At 44.6% G+C, this 19,185-nt stretch overlaps 1 protein-coding gene across 5 annotated transcripts in view; it reads left to right on the top strand.

Moving 5' to 3' along the window:
* The window catches only part of pgpep1 (pyroglutamyl-peptidase I), a 55,962-nt gene that overhangs the window by 7,843 nt on the left and 28,934 nt on the right, over nucleotides 1–19,185 (top strand). For 2 of the 5 annotated variants that reach the window (XM_078423742.1, XM_078423741.1), the window contains exons 1-2: nucleotides 2,878–3,001; nucleotides 15,804–15,856. In XM_078423742.1, coding sequence (XP_078279868.1) covers nucleotides 2,968–3,001; nucleotides 15,804–15,856 — 87 coding nt within the window. In that variant the 5' untranslated portion in view covers nucleotides 2,878–2,967. Of the gene's footprint in view, nucleotides 1–2,877; nucleotides 3,002–15,803; nucleotides 15,857–16,828; nucleotides 16,995–19,185 lie in introns of those variants that run through there. The other 3 variants (XM_078423745.1, XM_078423743.1, XM_078423746.1) reach the window with 3 other exon arrangements.

Raw genomic sequence — 19,185 nt, 5'->3', positions numbered from 1 at the left:
GACTAACAGTTATAATTGGCCCCTGCAATGAAGACATAGCTGCCACCGAGAACCATTAATATTCCTGGCACTGAATTCAACTGTGTAATTGAGATTAAAAAGGAAGCACTGAATAATGGAAAAGAATATTAACTTGGTGTAAGGAAATCTGTGAAACCGGCTGTCAGTTTCAAACACTGCAGTTCAGCACGAGTTGTGTACCTGCCCATCCCTTGGGAAATAATTCACAAAATGCCTAATTCCAAAAGGATTTGAGTGCATTCCCAGTTTGCTAGGTTAATGCGGTGATTGGTAGACGTCCAATATACTTGCATATCGCAAGAACTAGACACACAGAACTAAAATGAAATAACATCTCACGGTGGCGCAGCGGTAGAGTTGCTGCTTTACATCGCTTGCAGGCCAGCGACTCGGGTTCGATCCCGACTATAGGTGCTGTCTGTACGGAGTTTGCACGTTCTCCCCGTGACCGCGTGGGTTTTCTCCGAGATCTTCGGTTTCCTCCCACACTCCAAAGACGTACAGGTATGCAGGTTAATTGACTTAGTATAAATGTAAATTGTCCCTAGTGTGTATAGGATGGTGTTAATGTGCGGGGATCGCTGGTCGGTGCAGACTCAGTGGGCCGAAGGGCCTGTTGCCGCGCTATATCTCTAAACTTTTTTTTAAAATCATTTTCTCAGAACTTGGATCCCTCTGCTCTAAAACACTCTCCTAGAGTGTAAAGTATTTATGCAGTTTTGTAATGAATGGCATCATACGAATATGTAATTGGTGGTTTAGGGTGTACAGTCCTTGTTCCAGGCATACAGTAGTCATATCTCCCAACTCTTTCTGTGCTACATCGACGACTGAATCAGGGCTACCTCCTACACCAGAGCAGAACTCATAGACTTTATTAACCACCACTAACTTCCACTCTGCCTTCAAATTCACCTGGATTATCAATGACACCTCTCCCCACTTTCTTAATCCCTTTGCCTCCATCACAGGAGACAGACTATCGACTGGCATCTACTACAAACCTACTGACTTGCAGTTATCTGGACTAAACTTCTTCCCACCCTGCCTCTTGCAAAGATGCTATCTCCCCCCATGCTTAATTCCTCCATCTCCACCGAATCTGCTCCCAAGATGTGGTTTTCCATACTAATGATATCCGAGATGTCCTCATTTTTTAGTGAATGTGCTTTCCCCTATTCTGTCATAGCTGGGTCCCTCACATGTGTCTCCCATGGGTCTCGTAGTTCTTCTCTCAATCCCCCTTCGCCCCAGATGCAACAAGGACAGAGTTCCCCTTGTCCTCGCCTTTCACCCCACTACATCCGCATCCAACACATCATCCTCCAATACTTCATCACCTTTATGAGACTACGATTCACTGTTGGAGTGGTAACAATAGGGTGCTGGGGATAGTAATCTGGGAACATTGCTCTGTAATGCTGAGTGAGCTTTGCAATAATCAGAACATAATCCTTCGTAATTCTGGAGTGATAGAATCTATATCCATTGTCTCTCTCATTTTGATGCTGCCAATGTTATCCAGTAATTATCCACAAGAGGGAGTGCAGTAAATCTGCAAGGATTTCCCTATCCAAAGTTAGACACAAAAAGCTGGAGAAAAGAAATAGGTGACGTTTCGGGTAGGGAGAAAGGTCCTTTTTTCTCCAGAGATGCTGAAGGGTAACTTTTTCACGCAAAGGGTGGTGGATGTATGGAACAAGCTGCCAGGGGAGGTAGTTGAGGCTGGGACTATCCCAACGTTTAAGAAACAGTTAAACAGGTACATGGATAGGACAGGTTTGGGGGGGATATGGACCAAGCGCAGGCAGGTGGGACTCGTGTAGCTGGGACATGTTGGCCGGTGTGGGCGAGTTGGGCCGAAGGGCCTGTTTCCATACTGTTTCACTCTATGACTCATTAACTCTATGCTGTCTGACCCGCTGAGTTACACCAGCTTTGTGTGTATATCTTCGGTTTAAACCAGCATCTGCAGTTTATTAGCGGGTCAGGCAGCATCTCTGGAGAGAAGGAATGGGTGACGTTTCGGGTCGAGACCCTTCTTCAGACTGATGGCGGGGTCGGGACAAAGATAGAATGTGGTCGAAGACAGTAAGACTAGTGGGAGAAGTGGGAAGGGGATGGAGAGAGAAAGCAAGGGCCATCTGAAGTTAGAGGAGTCAATGTTCATACCGCTGGGGTGTAAGCTACCCAAGCGAAATATGAGGTGCTGTTCCTCCAATTTGCGCTGGTGTCGACCCGAAACGCCACCCATTCCTTCTCTCCAGAGATGCTGCCGGACCCGCTTTTTGTGCCTATTTTAGGAATGTAGAGGTTTCGGTTGGCAAAGTCCACCTTTTTTTCACAAACTTGGGTTCCTTGTGTTTGTTTTTTGCCATGTGCTGGTTTTACAGTAAAGACACAAAGTATTGGAGTAACTCAGCGGGCCTGGCAGCATCTCTGGAGGACATGGATCGGCGACGCTCCCATAAACAGGCGCTAGGTAGCTAGACAGTCAGTCCACAAGGGCGGAACGTCGCCTATCCATGTGTCCCCGGGGATGCTGGCTGGCCCACTGAGTTACCCCATGGCTTTAGACACGGAAATGCTGGAGTAATTAAGCGGGCCAGGCATCATGTTGGTTTTTGCAATGTATTATTTGATTTGGTATCTCGAAGTTGTGCTAAGAGTGCCGGTGTGGGGGTAGACAACAAACAACCCCAATGAAACGCTGGATATCTCGGGCTGAGCCAAAGAAAGATGACTTAATCAGTGGTGGGGGCGCGGCTGGGTGATGTATGTACGCTCGGCGCTTGTGCGCCGTGGTCCGGACGTGCGTGAAATGTTGACGCAAAGGTGGGTCTGTTCAGTTGGAGACTGACTGAGTGTGAGAAAGAGAGAGGGGGAAGGAGAAAAAGAAGTGGAGGAGAGGAGAGGAAAGGGAGGAGGCTGCACTGAGTTGGGGAGATGGAGAGAAGCAGGAGCACCGTGGTGGTGACAGGTAACTGGGTTGGACGAGCTGCCACAATGTTTCATCTACACTTTTTGTTACTGTGATCGGTAGCCCTCGGCTGCCGGGAACCCCGGGGTTGGGGCGTCTAGCAACTTGACTGAGAGTTGAGGAAGGGTTGTGATCCGAATCCCTCCCCTGCAGCCTAACACACTTCTTTGTGTGCCTGCCGCAAATTTGGAATTACATTTCATTCCTTCAATTTCCAGGGGTGCATGCTTCTGAAATCCAGTGTTACTTTAAATTATTCCTGATTGGGTTAAAAAAAAAGTTCTCCTTCAGTCGGACGCCGGTTGTTTTAAAAGTTGAAATATAATACACCTGTTGCAATCAATGTTAAATGAAAATCAGTGCAAGTTGCAAAACATGTTGAGCAACTTGCCATTAACAGGAACAAACTTTGGGATGATTACATTGTTGTGAATGGTTCTTAGTGTTTACCTCCATGCATACGGCCATAATAAAAGGAAGTTGGGGCAATCGGGAAAAGAACGCCTTTTAGAGTCAGAGAGGAAAATAAATTGCAAAACAATTGGTGAGGGTTGTAGTTTATTTTGCCGTGTCGGGGAGCCATTGTGTGTAACTGCTGCTGTACTGCATGCGATGCCGAGCTGTGGAAGACAAAGGGACAAGGGAGTTGGTCAGACAGGGGCCGAGACTGGAGCCAGACAGTAACATTAGGGAAATGAGACCATGCATGAAAGGCTTGGGATTGTTGAGTGTCTGCGAACTCGGACTGTTGTGACGCCTGACTGCAAATAGTTCGGACACAGAACCTTTAACTAGTTAGGGAAGGTAAAACTGTCTGGTTGAGGGGACATGACAAGAGAGAAAGGCTCAGACAGAATTAAACAAAGCAGAGATTAGTGCTCATTTAATTTTAAACAGTTAAATAAAATTAAATAAATGATTTAAATATTTTTCTTTATAAAGTTCATCTTTGCAATCTGGCAGGGTTTTCCCAGTGCAATTTAATGGAAAGTTTTTCAGGATGTTGATATTTGCAATACATAACTTTTTTTCTTATGTGATTTTTTTTTTGTATTGTCCAGTATCTTTAGCCAGGAGAGGGGAGATTAATAGAGTAGGCAATGCAGGAATCCAGGGATTGGAAAGTGAAGGGAGCTTACAATTACATGTATTTGTAATGGCTTTCTATTCTCAAAGATCAATCAGAAATTTTGAGACACAGGATATTAAGACGTTTTTAGTCTTGGTTTTGTAACTTTTCATAGCTCCTTTCCTGACCTTTAGGTGGCCCCATGCATTTTACAGCCATTGAAGTTCTTTCTCCAAATGCAGTCAATGTTATAATGTAGCAAGCTGGAGAGGGTGGGGGAAAAAAACCTCCCAAAACACTGAGATGTTAATAACCAGATCATCTGTTTTTATGTGTACGAAGGAACTGCAGATGCTGGTTAAACCAAAGATAGACACAAAATGCTGGAGTAACGCAACGGGTCAGGCAGCGTCTCTGCAGAAAAGGGATAGATTATGTTTCGGGCCAAGACCCATCTTCAGACTGAGAGTCAGAGAAATATAGACGGTGATTATAGAGAGATATAATTAATGAGATATATGCAAAAAGTAACGATGATCAAGGAAAGGTGGAGCCCACAATGGTCAATTGTTGACAACGAGTTAAACAGTGAAACAGCAGGAGGACAGTGAAACTGGTAAGATGACTAGGGTCAGGAAGGGACAGAGAGAGAGGGTATGCAAGGGTTACTTGAAAGTTAGAGAAATCAAGATTCGTGACTCTGGGTTGTAAGCTGCCCAAGTGAAATAAGATTTTTGTGTCTATCATTTGTTTTAAGCTTTCTCCTCATCCTGAAACATCTCATGTACTTGTTCTGTAAAATACCAATATAAGGTTTTGTTTTTTTAAAGCACACATTAGGAGGAAGAAAGAGTGTGGTACAGTAAAGTAGTAATAAAATAAGTTATAAAAGGTACATGCTCTGTGTACTTCGACAGGTGGTTGGTTAATAAGTTAACTTTGATTATAAAGTTCTTCTCTTTCTTTAATGTGCATTGAAGTGTTAATAATAGCATCCTCTTGCATTATGTAAACTGCACAAGTATTCGAGTCATTTAGAATCGGCCACATATGGAATGGTGTTGTCACAATGTCACCAGCCTGTTGCGATCACGGAATGAATCGACGGCCATTCAGCCCGTCATGCTTGTACTGGCTCTTCAAAAGAGTTCTCTGATTTGTCTTGACTCATCTGCCTTTTCTGCGTGGCCATGCTAATAAGTGAGTCTTAGGTAGGAAAATAACTGCAGATGCTGGTACAAATCGAAGGTATTTATTCACAAAATGCTGGAGTAACTCAGCAGGTAAGGCAGCATCTCGGAGAGGGAATGGGTGACGTTTCGGGTCAAGACCATTCTTCAGACCAGTGTGATACCAGTGAGTCTTAGGTGATCAGTCTGAAGAAGGATCTTCGCTTCAGAGATGCTGCCTGTCCCGCTGAGTTACTCCAGCCTTTTGTGTCTATCTTAGGTGAATTATTCATTGATGTTGAAAACTAAATGAAAGTCCTTTGTTTGGTCAGTTGTTGTTGTTCCTCTCCTATTTCAGCTGGGAAAGAGGACGGTTCGGGATTTGAATGTCGCCCCAGCCCCTCTTCAGGCTTCTCGGTGCGGGGGACAGAAGCCCTGCCGCACGCGAGGCACAACGTCCGCCCTTGCTGCCTCCTGGCGGGCACCTCACAGTGCCATTGACAGTAGTTGTGGGTAACAGATCGGGACCAGGACTGTCCCCGCTCTCGTGAGTACAGGAACAGCTGTGTCAAGGCAGGAAGGAGTCAAAGAATGACAGAGGGAGCGGAGCGCTCATACTAGGTTAATTCCCGGAATGGCGGGACTATCATATGTTGAAAGACTGGAGCGACTAGGCTTGTATATACTGGAATTTAGAAGGATGAGAGGAGATCTTATCGAAACGTATAAGATTATTAAGGGGTTGGACACGTTAGAGGCAGGAAACATGTTCCCAATGTTGGGGGAGTCCAGAACAAGGGGCCACAGTTTAAGAATAAGGGGTAGGCCATTTAGAACTGAGATGAGGAAAAACTTTTTCAGTCAGAGAGTTGTGAATCTGTGGAATTCTCTGCCTCAGAAGGCAGTGGAGGCCAATTACTGAATGCATTCAAGAGAGAGCTAGATAGAGCTCTTAAGGATAGCGGAGTCAGGGGGTATGGGGAGAAGGCAGGAACGGGGTACTGATTGAGAATGATCAGCCATGATCACATTGAATGGCGGTGCTGGCTCGAAGGGCCGAATGGCCTCCTGCACCTATTGTCTATTGTCTAAAGCACTTTTTGCATCATCAAAGAGTTTCACGCCCAATTGAAGTGCTTTTTCTGAAGGGCAGTCACCCTTGTGATGCAGGAAATGTGGCAGTCAATTTATGCTAGTCATTTTGAGTGGGCGTCAGTAACCTTCCAAAAACATTATAGCCTCAGAATTAAAGGGCGTTCCTTTAGGAAGGTGAGGAGGAGGAATGTCCTTAGTCTGAGGGTGATGAATCTGTGGAATTCATTGCCACAGAAGGCTGTGGAGGCCGTCAATGGATAATTTTAAGGCAGAGATAGATAATTCTTGATTAGTACGGGTGTCAGGGGTTATAGGGAGAAGGCAGGAGAATGGGGTTAGGAGGGAGAGATAGATCAGCCATGATTGAATGGCGGAGTAGACTTGATGGGCCAAATGGCCAATTCTGCTCCTATCATTTAGGAATTTATGAACTTATCATCACGACAATGATCAGATAGTGCTTGACGTAAACTCACCTGGATACTGGGCAATTGCTGAGCTTCACTTCTAAATATTGGCCACAGGATGTTTTAAGAGGGAAAGGAGGTGAGGCTGGTTAATTGTTCATCCCTTGCTTTATCACCTTTTCCTTAATAAGGCATATAAGGTAATAATACCCAGATTATGCATTAGAGTGGATCTTGAACTTTATGATCAGTTTTTGAGCTGTGATTGGGAGAAGGCCTGTGGGACTATGGAACGGTTGTATAATATGTAACCGTATTACATGACCCCTAACATTGACTGTTTGTTCAACCCTACCTGTGCCATAAGTCACTATTGTCCTGAGGGGAGGTAACGTCTCAACCTTCTCCGTTGGTCTATATGTGACTCCCGACCCAAAGTTGTGGTTGACCTTGAAATATTTACTTTATTCAGAAACAATTTGGGGATAGACAATAAATGCTGGTGTGTTTCCTCAACCTGTGAAAACAATGAACGTTTTCTCACCTCCATGGTTTACTTATCTTTTGCACTGATCTGTCATAAGAATTTGTTTTTACACTTACAGAATAGGGGCATGCCTGGTTAGGCCTGTATTTCATGTCCATTTGTAATTGTCCCAGAAAGGTTGCTCTGAAACAATGCAACGCAATGTTTCAAATACAATGTGGTAATACTGTTGATAATATGATTATTGTGGTGAAAGGCCTAAACAGAATGGAAGTGGAGAGGATGTTTCCACTAGTGGGAGAGTCTAGGACCAGAGGCCACAGCCTCAGAATAAAAGGATGTTCCTTTAGAAAGGAGATGAGGAGGATTTTTTTTAGTGAGAGGATGGTGAATCTGTGGAATTCATTGCCACAGATGGCTGTGGCGGCCGTCAATGAATATTTTTAAGGCAGGGATTGACAGATTCTTGATTTGTAAGGGTGTTGGGCGTTATGGGGAGAAGGCAGGAGAATGGGGTTGAGAGGAAAAGATAAATCAGCCATGTTTGGATGGTGGAGTAGACTTAATGGGCCGTGTGGCCTCATTCTGCTCCAATAACTTATGAACAGTGACCAGTTTATAAGCAACCCAAACATTGCCTCTTGGCGAGTGTTAGTGGGGGTTTCCTTTGCCTCTGCTGCTCAGTCAAGTTACTGCATTATTGACTGGTGATAACAATTCTCATATAGAATTAAGCAGTTCCACAATTGGCTCAATTGATTCCTGCTACAATCAGTAAATATGATTGTGGATTTTTTTTCCTCATGGGCTCAAACAATTTGTTTCTAAATATAGCTCAGAAATCTGCCTTGAACTTCAGATCATTAGGAGTATTACCAGTTCTCCCTCTATCTTCCTGTCTCCACCTATATCTTTCCTTTGTCCCGCCCCCCCCCTGACATCAGTCGGGTCACGACCCGAAACGTCACCCATTCCTTCTCTCCTGAGATGTTGCCTGACCTGCTGAGTTACTCCAGCATTTTGTGAATAAATACCTTCGATTTGTACCAGCATCTACAGTTATTTTCTTACACAGGAGTATTGCCATGATGTATTGCACAGACCTGACTTTTATTGCATTCCTCTGACTATGAAGTCATCCCTGCTGCTCAATTGTTTGTGGAAATTGGCTGCCGAGTTCCTGTCCGACAAGTAAGGAGGAAACATAAAAAATAGGTGCAGGAATAGGCCATTTGGCCCTTCGAGCCAGCACCGCCATTCAGTATAATCATGGCTGATCATCCAAAATCAGTACTGTACCCCGTTCCTGCTTTTTCCCCCACATCCCTTGATTCCTTTTGCCCTAAGAGCTAAATCTAACTCTCTCTTGAAAACATCCAGTGAATTGGCCTCCACTGCCATCTGTGGCAGAGAATTCCACAGATTCACAACTCTCTGGGTGAATAAGTTTTTGAAGGGTCAAAAGAGGGAAATAAGGTGGGAAGGGGGGACGTTACGTATTCAACCAGTATGTCCCTTGCTCTGTTAGCTTGAACAAGTGATCGAGTGGTTTGTGCCATATTTCTCACACACATAGACTCGATGAACCATGCCTTTGGAAGAAAACACTTTCCCCAACACCAGGGCCTGCTCGATGATCTGATGCAGTTATTATTATTATTTTTTTCATATTTCAAATACAGTGCGGAAACAGGCCTTTTCGGCCCACCAAGTCCGCACCGCCCAGTGATCCCCGCACACTAACACTATCCTACACACACTAGGGACAATTTTTACATTTACCCAGTCAATTAACCTACATACCTATACGTCTTTGGACGTACATTATCATTAATGCTACTGTATCATTAGCAAACATATGTTCTCGTCCCTTGCGTTCACAAACTGGAGGGTTCATTTTATTCAGGACCTTTAAAATTATCTTTGAGCATGAAAATGCTCTGTTCTGGCTTTTTCTTACCTCCAGTTCCCTCCCCTCTACTTTCAGTCTGAAGAAAGATCCCATCTCAAAGAGGGACCAAAAAAAAGACCCAAAAGAAGGAACTGTAGATGCTGGTTTAAACTGAAGAAAGGCACAAAAAGCTAGAGTAACTCAGCGGGACAGGCAGCATCTCTGGAGAGAAGGAATGGGTGACGTTTTGGGTCGAGACCCCTCTTCAGACATCTTCAGACCCATTCCTTCTCTCCAGAGATGCTGCCTGTCCTGCTGAGTTATTCCAGCTTTTTGTGTCTAATTTAAAATGATCAACTTGCCCGCATGGGGAACCTGTTAATTGCACACCATCCTGACATGGGAATGTTTTTACCATTCCCTCATTGCTGGGCTGGGTCTGAACCTGGGAACTCTCATCACTCAGAAAGCGCCTCTATTACACAGTCTACAGAGGAGGTTGCTCACCACTGTCACCTCAAGGAAAGCTAAGGAATGTGTAATAAAATGCCGCCATCGCCAGCAATGACTACACTCACTAAAAATAAAAGAACCAAAACAGTTCAAGTCTGCCTGATCCCCCTGCATAACACCTGCAGTGACGGATAAAAATAAATACCTGGAATTGTTGGCAACCTGATACTTGCTGTAAAATCAGCACAAGCCTGGAAGTGTCCTGGGTGATGGAGGTGACAAGGCAGATATACACTGCTAATCCTATTTGTCCCATTGTCTGTCTGTTCAGTCTAGACTGCACACCCTTGAGACCAGTATGTACAAGGTTTCATGTCTAGAAAGTAGTTCATGGTCTGACTAAAGCCTTGTCCAGCAGGACCATCTCTGACACCCTTTTGCAGCCTCAGCTACCATGTTTTGATTTGTAAATCAATGAAATAATGTAGAATCGAGGGATATTTGGCCCATTAAGTCCAAGTTGGTGTTTTGGTTCTGCCAGACACTCGATGGGACTGCACGGTTTATGAGCTGGGTTAATTGGCGTTAAAGCAAAGAGAAAAGGAAAAAAAGTTGTTGTCAACTCGGACTTGCTTAACTCAAGATCAGAGACCAAAGCACCCTAAACTCTGTTTTCCATCCCTACAAAATCTACCGCGTCTGTAGTGCAAGCTAGGATTGAATTTCTGTTGGCTTTATTGTTTATGGATTTCTAATTGATGATAGATGGTGCTGTGGGTAAATGCACCCTAGTCCGACTACGGTAAAAGTTTAGTTTACCAAAGTCTAGTTTAAGGGGAAGCTGGGTTAAGGGGAAGAGTTTGGGACGGACTGTTTTGTGGTAGTGTTGTCCCAGTGGCTGATTGCAGACAACCATAGTGGCTCAGATATGAGGGCAATCGGAGGGAAATGTACAGAAAGGTTCGATCATAACATTTAAGTGACATGTGAACAGGTACATGGAAGGTAGACACAAAAAGCTGGAGTAACTCAGCGCGTCAGGCAGCATCTCTGGAGAGAAGGAATGGGTGACGTTTCGGGTCGAGACCCTTCTTCAGTCTGAAACGTCACCCATTCCTGCTCTCCAGAGATGCTGCCTGACGCGCTGAGTTACTCCAGCTTTTTGTGTCTACCTTCGATTTAAACCAGCATCTGCAGTTTTTTTCCTACACAGATGGATAGGGTAAGTTTAGAGGGCTATGGACCAAGCGCGGGCAGGTGGGATTAGTGTGGATGGAGCATGTTGGTCGGCATAGACAAGTTGGGCCGAAGGCCCTGTTTCTAGGATGTATGACTATGAAAGCAGGAGTGTAAATATTTTTGTGACCAAGGATAAGTGCCAATAATGGAAGTAAATCAAAGAATGTGCAATGGAGGTCCAATGTTACGACAGTATTTAAATATAACCTTCTCAGACTAGTTTTTCGAAAGAAGAAACTGGAGGTGGTGGAAAAGTAGAGGCTCAATTTGAAAAGCAGCATCACAAGTGGAGGGGGATAAAAGCAATTCTGTTAATAGTGGTAGATTTTGTTTTATGATGCTTTGTGTAAGAGAAATAAGAGAATGATCAGCCATGATCACATTGAATGGCGGTGCTGGTTCGAAGGGCCGAATGACCTACTCCTGTACCTGTACCTGAAGCTATCAACTTCAGATAGCTCCTCTGTCCCTCCCTTCCCCTCCTCCTTCCCAGAGCTCCCTCTATCTTCCTGTCTCCACCTATATCCTTCCTTTGTCCCACCCCCGACATCAGTCTGAAGAAGGGTCTCGACCCGAAACGTCACCCATTCCTTCTCTCCCGAGATGCTGCCTGACCTGCTGAGTTACTCCAGCATTTTGTGAATAAATCTACTCCTGTACCTATTGTCTATAGAAATGACCCTTTGGCCCAAATGATTCATGCTGGCATTTATGTTCTATCATATCCACATGATATCCCTCCCACCCGTCCCTCTTAATTTCACCAAACAGCATCATCCGAAATACATCTTTGTTCTTTGTTCCAATCATTCGTGGTAACAGTGAATTTCGAATTCACCAAAATCTTTGGCCAAAGAAGTTTATTCTGAATTTCCAACTGGAGTCAAGGGTGTTTAATTGTCCTGTGTACCGGCAATGAAGCAATGACATTCTTGCTGCAATTTAACAGGCCCATTTGCCCAATAACCCACAAACAAATATACAATAATCAATAATACAATAGATTAATAATCATTACTACAGGTCCACCACCAATGTTCCAGCACCCTTGGTTCCAAAGCCTTGCCAAAGACCATATAATAATGATGTAACAATACACCTCTGACCCACGAATTATATCTCTCCCACATCTCTAAAGCACCATGGACTGTTAGAAACTTAAATGAAACAAATACTAAATGTAAATTAAATATGCAAATGCTTGACACCATGACTGCCACTTGGAACTTGCTTAAGAAGCCATAAGCTATGGTTAAATGTAAGCAAAATAAGCAGAATTGCACAAAACCGAGGGATCACCACCAACAGCTGCAGATGTAGACAATAGACAATAGGTGCAGGAGGAGGCCATTCGGCCCTTCGAACCAGCACCGCCATTCAATGTGATCATGGCAGATCATTCTCAATCAGTACACCCGTTCCTGCCTTCTCCCCATACCCCCTGACTCCGCTATCCTTAAGAGCTTTATCTAGCTCTCTCTTGAATGCATTCAGAGAATTGGCCTCCACTGCCTTCTGAGGCAGAGAATTCCACAGATTTACAACTCTGACTGAAAACGTTTTTCCTCATGTAAACAAATAACCGTTTTGGGACAGAGCGCATGCCACACTCAATGCCATCTGCGGCGCCCAGTGTATTTCGAGTGCACTCATCATTTTGTCCAGATTAAAGGAGGTGCCAGACCATCGGTTGCCGGAAAATAGGTGGTGGACCTGTTCTAGGTATTCAGACCATAATAGTGCAAAGTATGTAGTACACCAAAATAAAGTCCATAGTGGATCTTCGTAACCAAAGTAATGGTTAGTGTTGCGCAGTGTGCAAGAACTTGATGGCAGCTGAGAAGAACCTGTTCTTGAATCCAGAGGTCGTGGTTTTAAGGCGGTTCAACCATCTCCCTTATGGTAGTACCAAGATGAGAGTGTGGCTTGGTCACGATGATCTTTGATATTGACTGCCTTATTGAGGTAGCACCTCCTGTAGATCCCTTTGATGGTGGGTAGGTCAGCAGCTGTGGTGGACTGGAAAATGTCTGCGTTATAATTAACATTCATAATCTCCAGTCCTATTTTCTTCAAATCGTCACTCAATGTGGAAACCTTCCTTGACACTTTTTTCTATCAAACCACTTCACACTCTATGAATCCTCCACTAGGTTGTCGTTTGGTCTTCTCAGAAGAAAGGAATTAGGCAATTTGGCCTTCCCTGTTACAGATGTTTATCCATTTCTGGTGTTGCTGTAAGAAATGAGAGTAATTGAATTGATTTAACTCCTTGGACCTCAATTTGAAGTTGGAGTTCTCCTATAAATGAATGTTAACACAATTTTGTGTTTTCTTACACCATAAAAAGAAGCCATTTGGCCCATCTGTGCCAGATCTCGGATCAATCGCATCCCCCCCCCATTTCCTCTCACATTTCCATCAAGAGCCCACTGATTTTCCTGTCGTATGCTTAGATGGGTGTAATTTAGAGTAACCAAGCAGACGTGTTCAGCGAAAAGATCGCCGAGCCGGAGCTTGGTCTCGCCGATGTACGGGAGTTGACACCTGGAACAGCGGATACAGTAGATGAGGTTGGAGGAGGTGTAAGTGAACCTCTGCCTCACCTGAAAAGACTGTCGGGTCCTTGGATGGAGTCGAGGGGGGAGGTGAAGGGACAGGTGTTGCATCTCCTGCGGTTGCAGGGGAAAGTACCTGGGGAGGGGGTGGTTTGGGTGGGAAGGGACGAGTTGAGCAGGGACTTGTGGAGAGAACGGTCTCTGCGGAAAGCAGGAAGGGGTGGAGATTGGAAGATGTGGCTAGTAGTGGGATCCCGTTGGACGTGGTGAAAATGTTGGAGGATTATATGCTGTATGTTTAATCTGCTAAGAGCATAAAAGGGCTTGGATATATTGGGATTATGTTAATTAGAAAAGAGATTAGTTTAGTTTATTGTCACACTTTTGTTCCATCAAACCACTTCACACTAAAAATCATCCACTAGGTTGTCCTTTGGTCTTCTCAGAAGAAAGGAATTAGGCAATTCAGCCTTCCCTGTTACATATGTCTATCCATTTCTGGTATCGCTGTAAGAAATTAGAGTAACGTATACCGAGGTACGGTGAAAAGCTTTTTGTTGCGTGCTTCATTTCTTTAAATTTGCTGGGGATTGGCTAGAATCTTAACTGTACCAAGTCTTTGAGGATAAGGATAGAGATTTATTAAGGTTAATGGAAATTGCAGGATTGTAAACAAGAGAACTTTGTGAAGCTGTGTGATGCAGTTGGATAACGAGCAAAGACTAGGTAGATGGTTGGTTGATGGGAATATATAACGTAACTGGATGAGGAAGATTTTTTTAAATTGGAACCTGTTTCTGTTTTTCATCTACATAATTGTCTTCATATTTGGTGTTCTTCAAATATTTTGATCGATCCATGTACAGTGTAGATACACAGATGTGTAGGAAGGAACAGCAGATGCTAGTTTACACTGAAGATAGACACAAAATGCCGGAGTAACTTAGTGGGACAGGCAGCATCTCTGGTTAGAAGGAATGGGTGAAATTTCGGGTCGAGATCCTTCTTCAGACTGAAGGGTCTTGACTCGAAACGTCACCCATTCCTTTTGTCCAGAGATGCTGCCTGTCCTGCTGAGTTACTCCAGCATTTAATGTTTATCTTGCATGATACATAGATACAATGCTCAACCTTGATGCATCAATTTCTTTTCCCTGATATTTAAAAATGAGGGATTGAATATACAGTTGTGTATTGGCCAATACTAATTAAGTGTTTCTATTGTAGCATAACAGGTTCTAAATTGAATAAAACAAGCTCAGATAAGCAAATATGTAATAAATGGGTAGGTGATTGTTTTAGTGATGTTGATCAATGGAAATTCATGGGCCCATGCATTGTATTCCTTTTTTTCATCATTTGGATAAATATCATGGAACCTTTTGGGCCCATGTAAGGAACTGGTCAGGCCACATTTGGAGAATTGTGAGCAGTTTTGGGCCCCATATCTGAGGAGGATGTGCCGGCGATGGAGATGCCAGGGATGATCGGGTTCACGTATGATGAGCGTTTGATGGCTCTGGGCCTGTCCTCGCTAAAGTTTAAATGGATGAAGAGGGATCTCATTGAAAGTTACAGAATAATGAAAGGCCTGGATAGAGTGAGTGTGGAGAGGATGTTTCCACTAGTGGAATTCTCTGCCTCAGAAGGCAGTGGAGGCCAATTCTCTGAATGCATTCAAGAGGGAGCTAGATAGAGCTCTTGAGGATAGCGGAGTCAGGGGGTATGGGGAGAAGGCAGGAACGGGGCACTGATTGAGAATGATCAGCCAGGATCACATTGAATGGCGGTGTTGGCTCGAAGGGCCGAATGGCCTCCTCCTGCACCTATTGTCTATTGTCTAGTGGGAGAGTCTCGGAGCATGGAGCACAACCTCAGAATAAAAGGACGTACCTTTAGAAAGAAGATGAGGAGGACTTTCTTTAGCCAAAGGGTGGTGAATCTGTGGAAGATGCAGGAGGTCGTGCAAGCCAAGTCATTGGGTATTTTAAAGTGGAGAATAACAGGTTCTTGATTAGTAAGGGTGTCAAAGGTTACGGGGAGAAGGCAGGAGAATGGGGTTGAGAGTGAAAGATAGATCACCCATAATTAACTAGCGGAGTAGACGCGATGGAATGAATGGCCTAATTCTATTCCTATGAATTATGACCATCAAAGGCCCTGCTTTCTTTAGCATCTTAGGTTCAAAACCTCTGGCAGCTTAGCGCTCCCTAAAGTAACAGCACTATATGTTGCCCTGAATGGGTTCAAGCTATTGGGGACTTTGAACTGTGAGCTCTTTAACTCATGGATGATAATGCAAGTCAGGACATTGCTCAAAATAGTGAGCAGTTTGTACAACTGTGTTGTATCAGTAATGATGAGAGACTGTTTTTAAGGCAATGTGCTATCTCTGGCTGTTCTTTGTAACGTTGAAACTCCTCTGTCATTTCAGGTTTTGGTCCCTTTGGGGAGCACACTACCAATGCGAGTTGGGTTGCTGTGCAGGTAGGAGGACTTTTACTTGCTTACTTTAGACCATTTTATTTGCCTTGCCAACTGCTTGTCATTTCATTGATACCGAAGAATGTTGCGTGTTTTACTATTAATCTCTGCAGATGTCCATAAAAATATCATGGTGTGCCAGTGAGGTGCATAGGTAAAACTCCCTCTACACATTCGTGCCACGCAGTTCCAGTACAGGGACATCAGTGGTTCAGGAGAGTGATGTTCCTTCTTCACGGTGTGGCCTGTGTGTTCCCAGGGTATCAGTAACCTGTGGTTGCACTTGACTCTGTCTATCGCCTTTACTCACATCTAGACCAACAGTCTATTTTAAGTAATAGGAGCAAAATTAGGCCTTTCGGACCATCAAGTCTACTCCGCCTTTCAATCATGGCTGATCTATCTCTCCCTCCTAACCCTATTCTCCTGCCTACTCCCCATAACCCCTGACACCCGTACTAATCCAGAATCTATCTAACTCTGCCTTAAAAATATCCACTGACTTGGCCTTCCGCGACAAAGAAATTCCACAGATTCACCACCCTCTGACTAAAGAAATTCCTTCTCATCTCCTTCCGAAAGGAATGCCCTTTAATACTGAGGTTATGACCTCTGGCCCTAGACTCTCCCACTAGTGGAAACATCCTCTCCACATCCATTCTATCCAGGCCTTTCACTATTCAGTAAGTTTCAGTAAGCTTCTAAACTCCAGCGAGTGCAGGCCCAGTGCCGTCAAACGCTCATCATAAGTTAACCCACTCATTCCTGGGATCATTCGTGTAAACCTCCTCTGGACCCTCTCCAGGGCCAACATATCCTTCCTCAGATATGGTACCTAAAATTGTTCACAATATTCCAAATGTGGCCTGACCAGCACATTATAGAGCCTCAGCATTACATCCCTGTTTTTGTGTACAAGCCCTCTTGAAATAAATGCTAGCATTGCGTTTGCCTTCTTTTTCTTCCCGTTTAAAGATGCTCCTTGTTCGGCAAAATATCCCCGGTATCGTCTACGATCTACACATGAAGAGATGGCAGTGTTTGTTGTTAACTAGAACAGCCTCATCAGAAGACCTAAGATAGACACAAAAAGCTGGAGTAACTCAGCGAGTCAGGCTGCATCTCTGGAAAAAAGGAATAGGTGAGGTTTTGGGTTGAGACCCTTCTTCAGACTGAGAAGAAGTATCTAAAAATCATCATGAGTTTAAACCAGCATCTGAGTTCCTTCATGAGAAGACCTTGCAGCTTTGGTGAATTCCTGCCTTTGCTCAAGGTCTTGCAGGTCTTTTTGATAGAAAGTACTGTGCAGGAATAGCCTATCCTACCCAACAGCGTGAAGCTTATGTTTCTGCCCCTTTCTCTCTGGTGGGTTATCTTAACTTTCTCTTCAATGCTTCTATTCAATTCATGTCATTGCTGAGCCCCGATTATGAAATTCTACAATTAGTAATCCATCCCATTGAATCATTCATTTAAAAAGAACGTTGCATTTCTGTAGCGTCTTTTATATCCATAACATCCTAGTACTTTCGCAGTCAAGCGTGTGTAAGAGCAAGGGTCAACTTCATCAGGAAACTTGCAGGCAACAGCTGGGGATCCAATGCACACACCCTCCGTACCGCAAGCTTAGCCCTAGTCTACTCAACAGCCGAGTTTTGCTCAACAGCTTGGGCTAATAGCTGCCACACCAAACGAGTTGACACTGTCCTTAACTCTGCAATGCGGGTCATCACAGGGACGCTTAAGTCAACACCTTTGCAGTGGCTCCCTGTCCTCTCTCCCAGCATATGCAGAAGGGGGAGGATGTTGAAAGATTGGTGCACCATCGAGGCTAACCCTGACCTTCCCATCCATGCTGACTTGAATAATCTGCCCAACATGCGCCTGAAGTCCCGCAAACCCTTCTGGTCTTCAGCCAAATCCCTGGAAGACTTTGACCCCAAGACTGAGTGGCGCAGAGCCTGGAAAGATGCCAACACCAACAACGGAGAGGTCATCACAGACCCCCACAGTGAAACCACTGGGATTTGACTCCATCGCAAGCAATGGCTAACCCTGAACAGGATCCACACCCTCCATGCAAGAACAGCCCATCACCTGCACAAGTGGGGGATGACAGACAGACAGCCCTGCTTGTGACTGCGGATATCCAGACCAGACCGTCCCACACATGGTGAATGACTGCTCACTGAGGCTTCTCCCTGGTGGCATCAAGGCCATCCACCCAGCAACTGCTGCTGCCCTGGCCTAGATCATAAATACTCTTATGTATTTATTCACAAAATGCTGGAGTAACTCAGCAGGTCAGCCAGCATCTCAGGAGAGAAGGAACGGGTGACGTTTCAGGTCGAGACCCTTCAGACTGATGTCAGGGGGGCGGGACAAAGGAAGGATATAGGTGGAGACAGGAAGATAGAGGGTGAACTGGGAAGGTGGAGGGGAAGAGAGGGACAGAGGAACTATCTAAAGTTGGAGAAGTCAATGTTCATACCGCTGGGCTGCAAGCTGCCCAAGCGAAATATGAGGTGCTGTTCCTCCAATTTCCGGTGGGCCTCATTATGGCACTGGAGGAGGCCCATGACGGAAAGGTCAGACTGGTAATGGGAGGGGGAGTTGAAGTGCTCAGCCACCGGGAAATCAGGCTGGTTAAGGCGGACTGAGCGAAGGTGTTGAGCGAAACGATCGCCGAGCCTGCGTTTGGTTTCGCCGATGTAACAAAGTTGTCTAAAAGGTCACCAGGATAACTTGTCTACTTTAAAGCCATGAGGTTATTTTTGCCCATCACTGATGGCAGACAGGGCTGCACTTTAGTGCTTCAGGAAAAAGATAGCAATTTCAACATCTGTGGGACACCCTCAACACTTTTGCCTCTCTCACCTTAAAGCTATGCCATCTTATATTTGTTTTTTTCCCCATCCTGAAGGAAAAAGCCTACCCTATTTATGCCTCATAATTTTATATACTGCAATCAGTAGATTTAAATGTATTATTATAGACCCAAAATGCTGGAGTAACTCAGCGGGACAGGCAGCATCTCTGGAGAGAAGGAAAGGGTGATGTTTCGGGGGGATCTTATAGAAACTTACAAAATTCTTAAGGGGTTGGACAGGCTAGATGCGGGAAGATTGTTCCCGATGTTGGGGAAGTCCAGAACAAGGGGTCACAGTTTAAGGATAAGGGGGAAGTCTTTTAGGACCGAGATGAGAAAGTTTTTTTTCACACAGAGTGGTGAATCTGGAATTCTCTGCCACAGAAGGTAGTTGAGGCCAGTTCATTGGCTATATTTAAGAGGGAGTTGGATGTGGCCCTTGTGGCTAAAGGGATCAGGGGGT

Source organism: Rhinoraja longicauda, chromosome 28 (assembly GCF_053455715.1).
Source record: "Rhinoraja longicauda isolate Sanriku21f chromosome 28, sRhiLon1.1, whole genome shotgun sequence".
Lineage (NCBI taxonomy): Eukaryota > Metazoa > Chordata > Chondrichthyes > Rajiformes > Arhynchobatidae > Rhinoraja > Rhinoraja longicauda.
Note: the sequence above shows the minus strand (reverse complement) of the source record. Positions and strands in the feature narration are given on the sequence as shown.